At 42.2% G+C, this 14,866-nt stretch overlaps 1 protein-coding gene across 1 annotated transcript in view; it reads left to right on the top strand.

The window, feature by feature from the left end:
- The window catches only part of LOC107390142 (E3 ubiquitin-protein ligase SH3RF3), a 124,604-nt gene that overhangs the window by 108,289 nt on the left and 1,449 nt on the right, over positions 1 to 14,866 (top strand). The window contains exons 6-9 of the mRNA XM_015966697.3: positions 732 to 902; positions 4,211 to 4,461; positions 7,461 to 7,774; positions 13,788 to 14,134. Of these exons, the coding sequence (XP_015822183.1) occupies positions 732 to 902; positions 4,211 to 4,461; positions 7,461 to 7,774; positions 13,788 to 14,134 (1,083 nt within the window). The remainder of the gene's footprint in view (positions 1 to 731; positions 903 to 4,210; positions 4,462 to 7,460; positions 7,775 to 13,787; positions 14,135 to 14,866) is intronic.

Raw genomic sequence — 14,866 nt, 5'->3', positions numbered from 1 at the left:
GTTCAAGGTGTAATTATGCTCTTGATCTTCTCTCCTTGTGTTGCACTGCGAGAAATAGACTTTGTTTTTTGTTTTTTTTTTTTCTTACCACTGAAAGTCCTCACGAGTTTTGATGATCAAATACGTGTGTGTATTCAGTATTAATCACCATCCTTCTGGCAGGATGTGACTCAAATACAGCAGCATTGTCAGCCCTAATAATATCACCCTTCAAGCAGTTTAGCAGACGAGCAGTAAGACACACACACACACACACACACACACACACACACACACACACACACCTACAAACACACTTACAACACAGAATGCCTTTGTCCCACTGATGAGGTCCGACGTTTTCATCTTGACCTGGCAACTATTCCTGTTGCCATGGGGAGACGGGAGACAGTCCCCACATCTGTTACCATGGTAACTAAGAGGTAGCACATATAGGGCTTGTTTACTCTGCGTTCTCATTCAGTCTGGTGCTACATAATAAGAATGTCTCCCACTGACAGGAATGTGAGTTCGTTTAGATGTTTACACAAGCAGAATGATCAGCATGTTGTCAGCTTTACAACAGAACAATGATATATTCTGGTCTGTTTGTAGACCATTCAGGCCAGCCTCAACTGCTGATGGGTTGACTGGTTATTGTGGTTGACAGTCAGGGTGAAGATTCTTTTCCAGAATTTGTGATGCAGTTGTTTGTTTGTTTGTTTTCACTATTTTGCTGTTTTGTTACACAGATATCTGGCTCTATATGCCTACAAGCCTCAGAAAGCCGATGAGCTGGAGCTCAGGAAAGGGGAGATGTACCGGGTGACAGAGAAGTGTCAGGATGGATGGTTCAAAGGCACGTCACTGAGAACCGCCGCCTCTGGTGTCTTCCCAGGAAACTACGTCACTCCCGTGTCCAGGTCAGAGGAGGTCGGAGGTTAAAGGGCTGATATCTTTTCATTATCGCATCCAGATTACAATTTTTAAAATATTATTAGTTCAAGGTGCAATAAGTAATACATGTGAAATTTTACTGTGAAATAATCAAAAACAGACTAATGTATCAATCATGTTGGATAGAAGGTTACATTGAAACAGATTTCCTTCTCAGCTGGCTGGCGGGTTGCCAGGTGTTCTTAAATTTCAAAGAGAGATGTAGTCTTTAGGTGTTTCTCAGTGTCAAGGAATCTCACCTTGATCCCTTGGTCCCGTCCCGGTTGCCTAGGAGATACGTCATCAGGAACCGCCAAGGCGTGTTCCAACCAGTTCCAATTTTCATGTGCCACCAAGGCGTCTGTCCTTTGTTTGTCTGCCGTTTAGCTAACTGAGCAAGATACGAGGTGCCTTGTTGCTTTCTCTTGGACAACAATTTTCCATAATACATCGCAGTGTTTACAAAAGGATGGTGGATCAGGAGCCAGCAGCTACTTTGTGGGCAAATTTCTAGTTTAAATGTAAGTCAACTAATTGTAGTTATCGGGCTGATATCTAAAATGTTTTTTTAAGATACAATGGTTGGTTAGTTGCTAGTAGTTGCAGCTTCGATGGCTAGCAGGTAGTAACTCGCTTACATATTTAATTTAACCAATTTGTACACAATTTAAAAAGTAAAAGGCTCATCATGCTTTTATATTTAAACTTATACATATAACTTTACCTCACGTGTCACGCGACGTGCGCCTTGCACAAGGACACTGTCCTTCCTTGAGTCAAAGAAAACAGTTAAATGGAACAGACTTACCTCACATGGTAAGCATACCTGGCTTACCATGGTAGGCCAGGTAAGCAAGGTGCCTGGCCTACCATGGCATTGCCTTGCTAGGCCAGGCACCTTGACATTGGGAAGCACCCTCTGTTTACAATATGTCCTGCCTCCATACTCCCTGCTTTCACAGCCAGTCCTATCTGAGCCCACAGGTTGCCAAGTCTGTGCAGGCGAATACTGCTGCACCAGCATATGTAATTTGAGGCCAGCCAGCAAAGATCAGCAGGGTTATGGATAGAATGTTAGCCGGTAAAATGAGCGGGCCAGAGGTTGTTTCATGTACGCCTAAGAAGCCACAGCATCCTTTTTGTTTTACTCTATATGTGGGGAAAAGAAGGCTAGAGGCTAACATTGAGCTAACAATGCTAAGTAGTGTGTTAGAAAAAAATGGTCAGCTCTAAAAATATCTCAAGCTATCTTTTTTAGTGACCAACAACTCTGTATTAAAGTAAAATGTTTTATCTACTTATCAACCGTCTTTGCTCGTCATCTAGAATCTTCTGAGCCGTAAATGGCATCCGTAGCTCAGAGCGGAAGTGTTTGTTTTCATACATGGACTGCAGTACCCACGTTTGACCACATGATGTCACTCTTTATTCATGTACATTTAAAGCTTCTTTCCAGAGTATTTCTCTTATCCGATGGCACCATCTAGTGGCTGACAAGCATATCACACAAAAAGTCTGTTGCTCTGTTTTTTTAAGATGGCGACTTCACGTTTCTGTTTATAAATGTGCTTCTGTAGCCGACAAGTTTATCAACTCTGCATCAGCCGAGGTATTACTTAAATTTGAAGCAAGTAAGTGGTAGTCTAACGCTATTGGTTAGTTCTGGTCAGCGCTCAGTTTTCTGTTGCACGGAGCTCTGCGGGGCAGGGGGCGTGCGTAGCAAAACAAAAAAAAAAGACGTATTGCTTACATTATATCACAGTACATGATAAGATAACCGCTTTTACGGATTTCTGACCAATCATAAATCATTTCTGAAAGGGGAAAGCTGCTTTAATCCCATTTGGATCCAGCAGTGGAATCAAAAATGTGGTACCCTGAATTCCCTCAAACTCAAACAGAAACAAAAAAATATTAATGTGATGTAAATTTGGTGTAAACAGTGTAGGATATTTTTTATTTAATTAAAAAAAAAAGGTAAATTTGCTCACCGCTGATTAAAGTACAGAAAAATAGATGACCCTAGTTAGTGTTCTTACATGTAGTGAAGGGAAAAAAAGGACAGGGCTGCAGTAAAACACGAGGCATCAAAAGATAAGAGAAACAAAAATTGAGAATTGTGACAACTGATTTACATAGCAACAGGGTGTGGAGGAAGACGGAAGCAAAAACAATAGAAAGATGAAATTATACAATTAGATGAAACTGCTGCAGAAGCAGCAGGTTTCCTTCTCTAGTGGATATGAATGGCTGCTTCACATTCTTATGCAATCTCCAGGAGGGAGAGAGAGGAAGGCAGGATGAGCATATAATCAAATGCGAGGCAATTTGTTATTTTTACGCAAGCATACTCTCCCATTTTCCCTCAACCCCCTCCCGTTTTAACTACACCCCACCCCCCACCCCCCCACCCCCACCCCCCTTTGTCTGCAGTGCAGCTCAAAAATTTCTCTATATGATAATGAGAGGCTGCCAAAGATGTGCGCTCGCATAAACACTCAGACTGACACTCACATTTGTTTGCCTGACAGGTTGATAGCGTTCTGTAAAGTAATCTGTGGACGTGTTTGAATTATTGTTAACCGGGATGTTATCCAGAAATATGATTCTACTTCAGGCCGTCTTTCCCACTTCGACATAAACGCATTCTTTTTAATCTCATGATAGTTTCTTTCTAAAATTAGGAAAATTCCTAAAACCTATAAAAATATTTTCAAGAGAACCTCAAATCAAGGAACCTGTGAATAACTGTGCTGTGTCTTTTGGTAGTAACACACACACACACACACACACACACACAGAGAAAGCCATAACTCTGTATGTGTCTGACGGGAAGTCAATAGGCAGCCATACGAGTGTGAATACCGCTGCGTTGATAATGTTCAGTTCACTGTTCTGCCATTCAGCACTCTGCAGACAGAAACATGAGCAGCCTGCAGCAGCATATATGATGCAGCGAGACACTACGGCGTGCCGATCCTCCAGCCAGATCAGAGTTCTGACATTACTCACTTTTACAGAGCTTCATAGTGGTGTTTGCATCTACTGCTCTGCTATTGTAGAGTAAAAACATTCTTTTTTGGCCTAACAAGTCCATGGCTCCCAGCCTTGCTGGAAGCTAAATGGGGTACATGCATGTGCACGTTTAGTGCACCAAGCTGAGTTTTAATTCCATCTGAGGATAGTTGTCTCCTTTTAACGACTCAAAGACACAGCTTAAAAAAAATTGTGTGTGTGTGTGTGTGTTTTGGTAAAATAAATAACCAATCAATGTCCACACTTCTTTCCTTCAAAGGGCACCGTTTGGGCTCAGCGCTACTCGAGGCTCGTGTTTGTCCAGTCCAGTTGGAGGAGGAGGCAAAATCTCAGACCCTTCGTCACCAGGATCCCCTGGCCCCTCTTCGTCCCGTCCCTCCACTCCACTCGTGACCTCAGCAAACAGCATCAGCCCCGCCTCCTCGCCACAAACTGCCTCCGCCCAGCTGAAGAACTGCCTGCGTTCCAGCCAGCATACAGTAAACCAGGCGCGCACCTCAATGCAGCTGGGTAAGCAGAGGCCTGCACATAGAAACACCTTTACTCTGTTTTTTTAATGCACATCTGATTCATTAAAGCTTCACCTGTTTTTAGTTTGTTCTGGTTTTAACAAGTTTATCAGGTAATCTGATTATTATCATAACCTAAATGAATTGTGATACGCACAAAAACACATTAGGACAGTAAACCACATGATGTACAGTTACAATTCTGTCAAGTAAAAAGCTAATTGTTTTTAATGCTTTAGTTCTTGTTTGCAAGTTTAAAGCTGTGGAACGTAATTTATAATGTTTAAAGTAACTTGATAACTGCTTAAATGTGACTATTTGACACTGGTCTATGATGTAAAGTACTAGTACTAGAAGTCCCTTCACTGGCCTCTTACACAGGGTAGCCGCAGGTCCTTAAAAAGTCTTAAATTAGCTTTTCCAAATTTAAGGCCTTAAAAATCCTTAAAAATTACAAATAATCCTTAAATAGTTTCCAAAGGTCTTAAATTACCAAAGACCCAATAAACAAGATTCTTTTATTTCTATAAACATTTTGTGAATTTGTAGTTAGCGTTCAGCATTTCTTGTGTACGATGTTGGCGTAAGCGGAACCGTATACATGCAGTTGGTTGTGAAAGGGGGCTATTTTTAGATGAGCACATTAGCTGGTTAAGCTAGTGGGAGCTTGCACCATGGGGAAGTGCAAGTTTAATGGTAACTGGATGGCTAATCCCACGTTCGTGACATGGTTAGCACCGGTTCCAGGCAATAGCTGGAAATTATAGCTTAAATTACATTTTTAAAAGTTGCTTAAATTTGGTCAAAGTGGCCTTAAAAAATGTCTTAAAAAGTCTTAAATTTGGCTCCCTTAAACCTGCAGATACCCTGCTTACAGCAAAACAAATCATCAACACACCAATACAGTAGCGTATCTAGAAGAGGGAGCTGTCAGTCAACAAGAATGCACCCTAGTTTCCAGCATGCACCACAGGGTGAAGCAGAGGGCTTAGCACACCAGCCTAGCTTAAATGCTAACTCGACCTGCATTAAATTAATGTTGGTCTGTAAACTCCAAACTAACTGTGGAAGAGGAGGGAGGGGAAAGAAAATAGATTTACCATTTGTGTGTTGGAGCTAAGTGGTTAGCATTGAACCATATGCTATTTTGAAGTCTTGTTTTAGCCTGTTGAACAGTCAGCAGGGGTTGGCTAGCATCGCGAGTGTCGGATTCCAGGCGGTTTTAGATGTTTCCCTGCTTGAACTCTGCAGATTTGGTTAATATTAGAGATTTGCAGCTCCTACAGAACCCGATGAATGCTGAAGAGATCATTCAGGAGTTAAAATCTGGTGTGTCTGAGCAGAAACAAATCAAAAGCGTTACTCCATTAGCGTTACAAGGCTGTTTGAGTGACGAGCGATACGAGGTGTGTTTTTTTTTTTTCACTTCTTTCCAGAGGGGGGAGGGAGAACTATAAAATCTCCTCCTCCTCTCTTTGACGACATCATGCTACGGACCCCAGCTACATATATTGTGTCTTTTTGGTAAACTATCAACATTGTGCTTTGCTGCTGTACCTTCTGTCCTCAAGCTACTTGCTTTAAGGACCAAAGAACATGATCCTCTGGGACCTTGCAGCATTTTAGCCCCTTAGTCCCTGATTACAGAATAATGCAATATTGAACAGTCATTAATTCAGGTACCGACTACAACGTGTGCCGTTCTGCAGGCAGCTCCTTTAACCCCCAGTTTCTTGTTTGTTTTACAGTAGCATAACCTGCATTGTGCCTGCAAAAATGTGCTCCGCCATTAATTTGGTTTGAAGCTTTATCCAGCTGTGTTGGTCTTACCATCCACTTTAGACTCAGAATCAGAGGACCTCTGCACAATACAGCATAAACTGCACATTTTAATTCTGATTATATCATTTTTGACAGGAAACACTCAGGATGATTTAGCATGGCTGCAAAGCTACTTTGTTCATGCTAACACACAGAAGTTACTGTGCTCTGATCATTCAGTGTTACTATTTGTGCTACACACACACACACACACGCTTGTACAAGATCATATCAGCCCTGCTTTCCACTGAATCTATTCATCTCCTCAGTACCCCTCTTCTTTCCCTCTCTTTGTATCCTTTCGCTGCTCTGAGAAGCATAATGGTGAAGGTCTCTTTGGGGAGGTTGGAGAGTATGCACTAAGAGAGAAGTGCCAAGAATAACACACATACAGACATGTGCACACCCACCCACACACACACTCATTCTGACAAATACACAACCGAATGACATCATTGTGCTTTTTGTTTTATGGAGGCGTAATGACAGAGCTTCTCTCCCTGCTTCTTTCCTCTTTTCCCGTTTTGCTTTCTTGTTGCTTTGTGTCTTACACACACACACACACACACACACACACACACACACACACACACACACATGCACGCACACACACATCTGGTTTCAATTACAAAATAAAGTATGAGCGTAGTTCTGGCATTTAGTGGATTTATCGCATGACCAGCTCACCTCCTTAAGGATTTAGTCTGAGTGCTGCAGTGTAGCAGAGCAGGTGGGTGTGTTTTTCATGTGTGCACGTACGTGTGTGCACATTTATGAGAGTGTTTGTTTATTTAAGGGAAGCTGTACAGATTAAAAGTTGAGAATTACATCTCAAGATATTTGGATTTCCATCATTTCAGAGGAGATTTAGTGTCAACTTTTGAGCGCCTCTGATTGGTTCTTTGCCTAGTTGGATCTGTCGTTTGACAGAATAAAACAGATTTTGTGTAAATTGACAAAATGTTTCTTTTTGTAAGAAAATGTTTGTCTCCTTGGTGGCTAAATGTTTTAAGATTTTAAAGAAAACGGAGTGTTTTTTTTTTTTAAATGCGTGCTCTAACCAATAGATCTTTTCTTTCAGACACTAATTTGATCAAGTTCCCGTCTAGTGTCGACTGCTGGCTCTGAACAGTGAAATGTTCAGATAAACTAATCAACACATGGATTTGTTTGTTTCAGTCCACAGTCCCCCTGCTGGAAGTCCAGAGCGCCCCGCTGTGGCCGTCTCCCCCCTGCGCCCTCAGAGCTCCTCTCCATCACGCTGTCCAAGCCAATCGGGTCGTCCTCTCTCCATGGTGTCTCCAGGCCCCTCCCCCCTCTCCTCACCAGCTTCACGCCCCATCCTCCCCCTCTCCTCCCCGCTGTCCTGTCTCACACCTCCCAATGTGTCCGCAATTTTCCTGAACGGTGATTCGGCCAGTCCGCTGCAGCCGCCGTCCCCTGGGCCCTCGCACGCCGCCACACAAGGCGTCCTCACACCCAAAGCAGACAAGGTGAGATGTATGTGTGTTTGTGTGTAACGTGCCATGCTCCTTAGCAAACGTCACTCACCCAGGGGTCTGGCACAAATGATTATGAGCCATTTTGCAGAAAGCTTGCGTTTATATCAGCTCCATTTGTTTCCCTGCTGGCTTTGCTGTCTGGAACAGCTGATCTACCTACTTGGATGGCAGACATTTGTTTACATCATAGATGTTTGGCACTTGTTTCGTCAATTCCGAAGCGTATCCCGCATATTTCACAACACAACCAAATTTTACAATATAAATGCCTTTCTCGCCATCGTTTAATCTCACTGGGATGAAACTATTTGACTTATTGTTGGTAGATGTTGCCTTGAGCTCAATGCTGCAGGACCTCCAAGTCCGAAGTTGAGGCGACTGGCTTCCTACAGTCAAACTCTGCTACAAAGGAAACGACAAGGCAGCTATGCTGACACATTTGAGACTAATCTATGTTTGACACACTGTCTGGAACACAGCTGGCATTGCAGATCTGATCGGCCTGGTCGTTGGAGCTATTATGCTGCACACCAGTTTCCAGAAGGTCTGTACTCATGCTGAAGCTGCCAAGATAAAGCTGTCAGCAGTTCTTACAGGATGTCAGCAGATGCTGGAGAGCTTAAGAAGGCCAACAAACGTATGAGAGAGCCTGAGTTAAGATATCAGGGCCACTGGGTTACTTTACAGTACATGCACATCTTTTTTTCTGCATTTCTTATTTATATACTTAGGTTTACGGATTTTTTTATATTTAAATGTTATCCAAGGCATTTGTTTTACTGACACTGATTTTGAATGTTGCACATTTGAGATAAAACACAACATAAACAGCTGAACCTTGCACTGGAGGTTAAAAATGCTTGTGGCTGCTGCTCTCTGGTGGTTCATTAGGAAGCAACACCAGCATTCTGAGCAAACAGACACATAAACAGGCCCGCAGACTCGCTGGAGGCAGATTAAGCCTCTTAAGCCTGCAGATGAAAGATGAGAGGCAGTGGTAATTCACTTTTTGTGCCATTTTCAATCCCTTCCATCCTTTTCTTTTATTTAATCCTGACTGCAACACTTGGTTCTCTCAATCTCCCTCTTCAATCCTTCCGACCAATATTCCCATGTTTTCTTTCTCATGCACCCTGCCACCCAAAAGACCTCCTTTTCCTATTCCATTCCTTCATTCGGCTCACTTTTCTTTTAATCTGTTAAGCACGGTTTACCTCACTGGCTTCTCATCTGTCCCCAGAATTAGAATTCAAACAATCCAGGTTTGCACTACAGGGAGAAAATCTGTGAAGCCAAGGCCTTTGAATAGTTTCTGAGTGCATCGTGCTAAACAGCCGTGCATTGTCGAAACAGTCAGAAGTGATAGCTTTGTGTTTGTTGAAGAGAAAAAAAACAAATGGGAAGCCATGACATATAAACAAAACAGGATGTGTTTTGGGGGTTGTGAATTTTCTGTTGTGTGCTTGCTGAGTCAGAATGTTTGGACACCCTCTCTCCGTGGAGCACTCGCTTAAGCTGCTGTCAGGAAGGGGGAATTGTTTTCCTTCTGTTCAGTTTTTACTCTGCAGGGTGTTTAAGAATAATTTGTGGGAGAGATCACAACTACAGAAGCTGTAAGAGACATTTCAGCTTGAGATTCATGTTTATTTATTCGCTCTGCATTTCAGAGCTGAATTTCAGAGCTGTAACATGGAGTTATTTTGCTGACTGGTTAACCTGCTGATTATTCATGCCTGTGAATCAACTGATCTGTAAAATGCTGTTTGCTAAATCATTTAGCAGTAATTGTTCTGCAAGAACTTCCCGTGTGAACTCGAGATAGAACGCAGCAGTAAATTTGCTTTATTAATTATGTCATTAAGTCTATTATAGAGACGTAAAGTGACAATGTGTAGTTTTTTACCATTAATCTCTGGAAATATACATCAAAATGTAGTTGTAAATGAATTAAAAGAGGCCCAGTTGTTGAAAAATATTGGCGGTATTGTAACATATAACCATAAAAATCTGTTCTTAAATACATTGAGCTCTGGGCGACGTCATATTAGATGCCATGTTTCCTTCTGTGGAAACCCGTGAGGACTAAACACATTTACTGGTTAGTAACAAATTGTTACAAAATTTCACCATTAATAAATGTTGTTGCTTTACAGCAGGGGTGTCAAACTCAAACTCACACGGGGCCGAAAAGAAACTCTGGGACGGAGTCGAGGGCCAAACTTAATATTTTTTGAAAAAGTGACGGCAAATTTGCACATTTTCTTTATCAACATGTATGCAATTTTGATCCTTTAAATTTGGAAACAAACTTATTTCTGCATTAACACTGAATGTGGAATAACCAAATTACACACGAGCAAGTCAGTTTTAAATAAAAGGCATCAGTGGTATTCATTACTTGTGGTATAATCAGCATTTTTAAAATCTTTTACATTTTTAAATCTTTTAAATCTTTTCTCACGGGCCAACAACAAAATAAAAATATAATTTCATCTTAAATGAAAATGCAACATCTCACCTGTTAACTTTCATGTTTTGGAGCAGAAAAAGAGCAGAAAACCAACATATTTAAAGCTCCACTGGTTTACTGTGATGCTCACCTGTTCCAGCCAGATACCTGCATCATGGGGTTGATCTGAGCTGAGGAGGAGACTCCTGTTGTTTTGTTCATCTTCATCATAATAATGACAACATTAGATGACAACAGGTGCTCACATAGGTTTGTGCTGCTGAACATGTCTGAGCAGCTTGACCACGTTGTTGTGTGTCGGGGAGGAAACACGACAGCAGCCACAGAACCATGCTGGTTTGAGCGTGTCGCTGCTCGCTGGAGTTATATCAGCTCTGTCTGGAAGTTAGTTGGAAAACTTTCTCTTTCAGTCGTGAACACATTACTGAGCGGCTAGAATCTCCGTTTCTGGGCTTCAACGTCAGAAAACAGCTGAGTGAACTCGGCGCTGAGTGAGAGGAGTGTAGTTTGTCCGAGACAGCGGAGCTGCACACCGGCAGCAGGCGCTGGAAAAAACACAAAGGAGGGGGCGCGTCGGCTCCGCGCTGACACCGCAAAGCATCATGGGAGTTGAAGTCTTTGCGGTAAAATCGGCCAGCGGGCCAGTTTTAATGTATTTTTGATAAGTATCTCGCGGGCCACATAAAAATGCTCGGCCCGCGGGCCTTGAGTCTGACATATGTGATTTACACATTTACCTCTTCACTCTTTGCCAGTGATGAAAGGGAATTTGATGTTCTTGTTATTTTGCTGGAGGTTGCACTCCCAGGGATTTTTGACCCTAATGGCCATCCGTTGGTAAGGGCTTACTAGAACACAAATATAATGCTTGCTTGAAATGATTTAGGTATGCACTGCCCCCTATTTTTTGGGAAAATATACACTGTTACTTTAATTAAAGAAACCCTGAAAAGGTTTCCCAGTTCTCTCCTGCTGGTCGAAATTAGAATTACAAATGTTGTAAGCATCCCTGCTGTAGCTAATACTAACAACAAGCTAACGCTAACACGAGCAAACAGATACAAATAAGTCACCAAGTTAAAAAATCCACACTGTTAGACAAAAATATTTTATTATTTATAAGTCCAGCAGCAACAAAGCCAGGTCAGGCTGTGATACCGTAGCCTCCTTCAGCTCCCTCAAACGAGTTTAGGTCGCACCAATTTTCACTCTGGTTTTAGCTTTGCCTCCAGAGACATTACTTCCATGCTCTGCCATGATGCAAACAAAAAAGCAAAACTGTACTTTTTGTGCTTTTTATTAACAATTTGTGAACTGAAAAAGCTAACTGCTAGCCTTTCTATTAGCTATTGCCAGAGTAAACAGCTACTGCCACAAAGTAGGTAGAGACCTCCTGCTGGTGTCTTTATAGCAGAGGTGTCAAACTCATTTTAGCTCAGGGGCCACATTGAGGGAAATCTAGTCCCAAGTGGGCCGGACCGGTAAATTAAAAAAAAAACTTCAGATTGTTTTCTTTGTTTTAATACAATCAGTATAAAACAAGACTGGAGTCTGAGGACAGTGTAGTACAAGTACAACACCTGAAATTGAAAATTTGAAAAAAAAAATCAACAAATAAAAAAACTTTCCTTAGTGATTCAAAGAGCTTACAGATCACATGGCAAGATCAGTTTCATGCAGCACTTAAAAGTATATTTGACTCATTTTACCTTACATCTTTTAGCTTTCACCAGCACATCAATATCGGAAGTCACATCCTGAGTGGCAGCCAACTTCAGGATGGGATTCATACTCATTACAGAGAAAACTTGCTCACAATGATACGTTTATTTTCACTCCGCATTGTAAAGTATGAAAATAAAGTTTACACAACCATCTCGCGGGCCGGATTTAAACTGCTTGCGGGCCGCATTCGGCCCGCGGGCCGCATATTTGACACCCCTGCTTTATAGTGTTTCTACCCAAACCACAAAGTGCAGTTTCTGGTCAGCAGAGGGGTACAGAGTTCTGCCCAGTGGGACGTTGCTCAAGTTTATGGCTCAAGAACCACTGAAACCAATTTGAATGCAGTAGTTTAAATGGTAATGAGTGTACATATTTTTAATACATTTGCAGGGGTCTCTGTTAGGAATTGAGGCTTTGTAAGTCATTTTCTGGAGGAAAGCTCAGATGCTCTTGTTTCAGCATACGCAATTCAGCCATATTTCCTGATATTTGGACATCTCGCCTTGGATTGGCTAACAGCAACGTGACTCTACCACCGACTCTGCTTTGCAACATTGATGTTTAATCTCCACAAATAACACAAACCTGGAGGAGTTCTGTTGTCTGGTGGTATTGCTAATGCAAACAGTTAGCGTCTGATAGTTGAGACAGTCTGCCGTTTCTTGGACGCTGAACCAAAAACAGCCTTCCCGTCGTGAGCCAAGATGGATGAGTCCATGAATGTTAGGCGACAGTGTGATGTAGATCTGTCAGACTTTTCTAATCCTAGCATTTCACCGTTAATCAAAAATTAATGAAGGAGATAGGTGTAGGAGACTATTTTCTGACAAACTCAAGAGTGACCGAAATAATCAGAAATAATAAAAAAAATGTCATTCCATTGAAGTACCACTTTAAAAAATCTTCAATGTTGGGCTAATATTGCAAAACTACTGATGGAATACAATCTGTAAGATCTGTGGTGTTTTGCTCGTTCAGCTGCAGCGAGATTTGTGCAAAAAGCTTTTCAGTAGGAATAAACGAACATGATTTAACATGATTCTAGCTAAGCCCATGAACAGTGAAAAGAAAATTGAGTAACTGTCCTCTGCTGATGATGCATTGTTGTAAAACAGCAGAGATGATTCCTCCGGGGTCTCGGTTTCTGCAGTTTAACGGAACACAAAGAAAGTGTCTGTACGTAGAAAATCACAGAAAAAGATCTGACATTTATAGAAAGCAGCACTAAAGAAGAAGCAAAAAACTGTGAGAGGACTGTATTCTTTTGGTTAGGGTTAAAAAAAGGCATTGCTTACCATTTACATGAGCTACAGATAGATGCAGTACAATTTAAAACACATGGATGGGCCTTTTTGATTGCAACACATCATTTTTGTGTTTGTAATGGCACAGCTAGGACAAAGTTGCAGCTTTTATATTGCTTCAGTGTCCAGTGATCCAGTATGTGCAGCTGGATCCTGCAGGTGACGGATTAAAGAAAAATCAGGCTTTCCCAGTATTGATCCATGTTGTTATGATTGAGAACAGAAAATCTCATGGAGCTGCCGGAGTTTGACTGAATGGGTGGTATAGTGCAGCCTCTTTCATGACTGCACTCGTTTAAAAAGAGGGGGTCCTGAATAGAATTGCATCTATGTTCTTTACCAGGTGCCTTGAAGAAACACTTTCTCTTTAGTGAGTACGTTCTGCTGCGCATTTAGGTAGCAGGAGAAATAGTTTTCCTTCCACATCGCTCAGTTGCATCTGTGTTTATAGTACACTGTGAGGAGAGGAGCATTCACACTTCTTTTCTTTTTTTTGTCCCTCTAGCCTCAGAAGGAGAGGAAAGCAGCGGGGTTGTTGAAGCTCCTTTCAGGGGCTGCCGCCAAAAAGAAACCACGTTCTCCTCCATCCTCTCCTCCCAGTGGACCCGCAGACCCCACCCGCCATCTTCACCATCACCACCACCATGCCCGCTCAGGTTCCTGTCCACTGGTGTCACAGGGACGAGCCGGTTCATGTCCAATTGAGAGCGAGATGGGGGCGATAGGGCTGGAGCCTCTGCACAGGAAGTCCGGGTCCCTGGACACCAACTTCCCCTTGTCTCCCCCAGCAACAAGAGCCAGCAGTGCTCTTATGGTTCTACGGCCTGAACCCAAACCCTTGTCGAGAGAGAGGTGGGTTCAAAGCTCAGACACTTCCAATGGCTGCACGGATGCAAACAGAACACCGTCTGAGTCACAGGAAACATTTTCTAACAACCTTGTGGAATTTTGGGTTTGAGGAATTTGGCTGCAGAATAGCAAGTGGTCCAGGGAGTCGGTGAAAACAAAAACTTGGCTACATGGATAGTCAGAGCAATCCAGAGGTACTTTAATTAGAAAATAAATCACAGGTCTGCAACCTGTGGCTCTTTGGACCTTCCTCAATAGCTGTTCAAATCAAATCAAACTTTATTTATAAAGCACTTTTCATGCTCAGGAAGCAACACAAAGTGCTTAACAGATAAAAATGACCCATACAACCCACATCCCCTCCCTTTCCCACACATGAAACTATTGTGACAGTTTCACCCCAATCCACAAACCATTCCCAGGCACACACACACACACACACTCGTCCACATAACACATTAAAAGACCACAGTAAACACTAGGCTGAGTTCAGATTGGACAGGTAATGATCAAGGGAGCCATCTGCCTCGACAGCAGCAGATCGATGGCAGCAGCCACCGGTCCCGAGGCAGAGGGCTCCACAGAGGAAACACTGGAAGGATTAAAATACGTAACATGTAAAATAACCAGAGCTAATATGGAAAATATGTCAAATGTATGATGTAAAATATCCAATAAAATGTGATTATACAAATAAAACAACGTAAATATGTAACACAACAGTAATTAAAAATA

The sequence above is a fragment of the Nothobranchius furzeri genome, chromosome 14 (assembly GCF_043380555.1).
Source record: "Nothobranchius furzeri strain GRZ-AD chromosome 14, NfurGRZ-RIMD1, whole genome shotgun sequence".
Lineage (NCBI taxonomy): Eukaryota > Metazoa > Chordata > Actinopteri > Cyprinodontiformes > Nothobranchiidae > Nothobranchius > Nothobranchius furzeri.
Note: the sequence above shows the minus strand (reverse complement) of the source record. Positions and strands in the feature narration are given on the sequence as shown.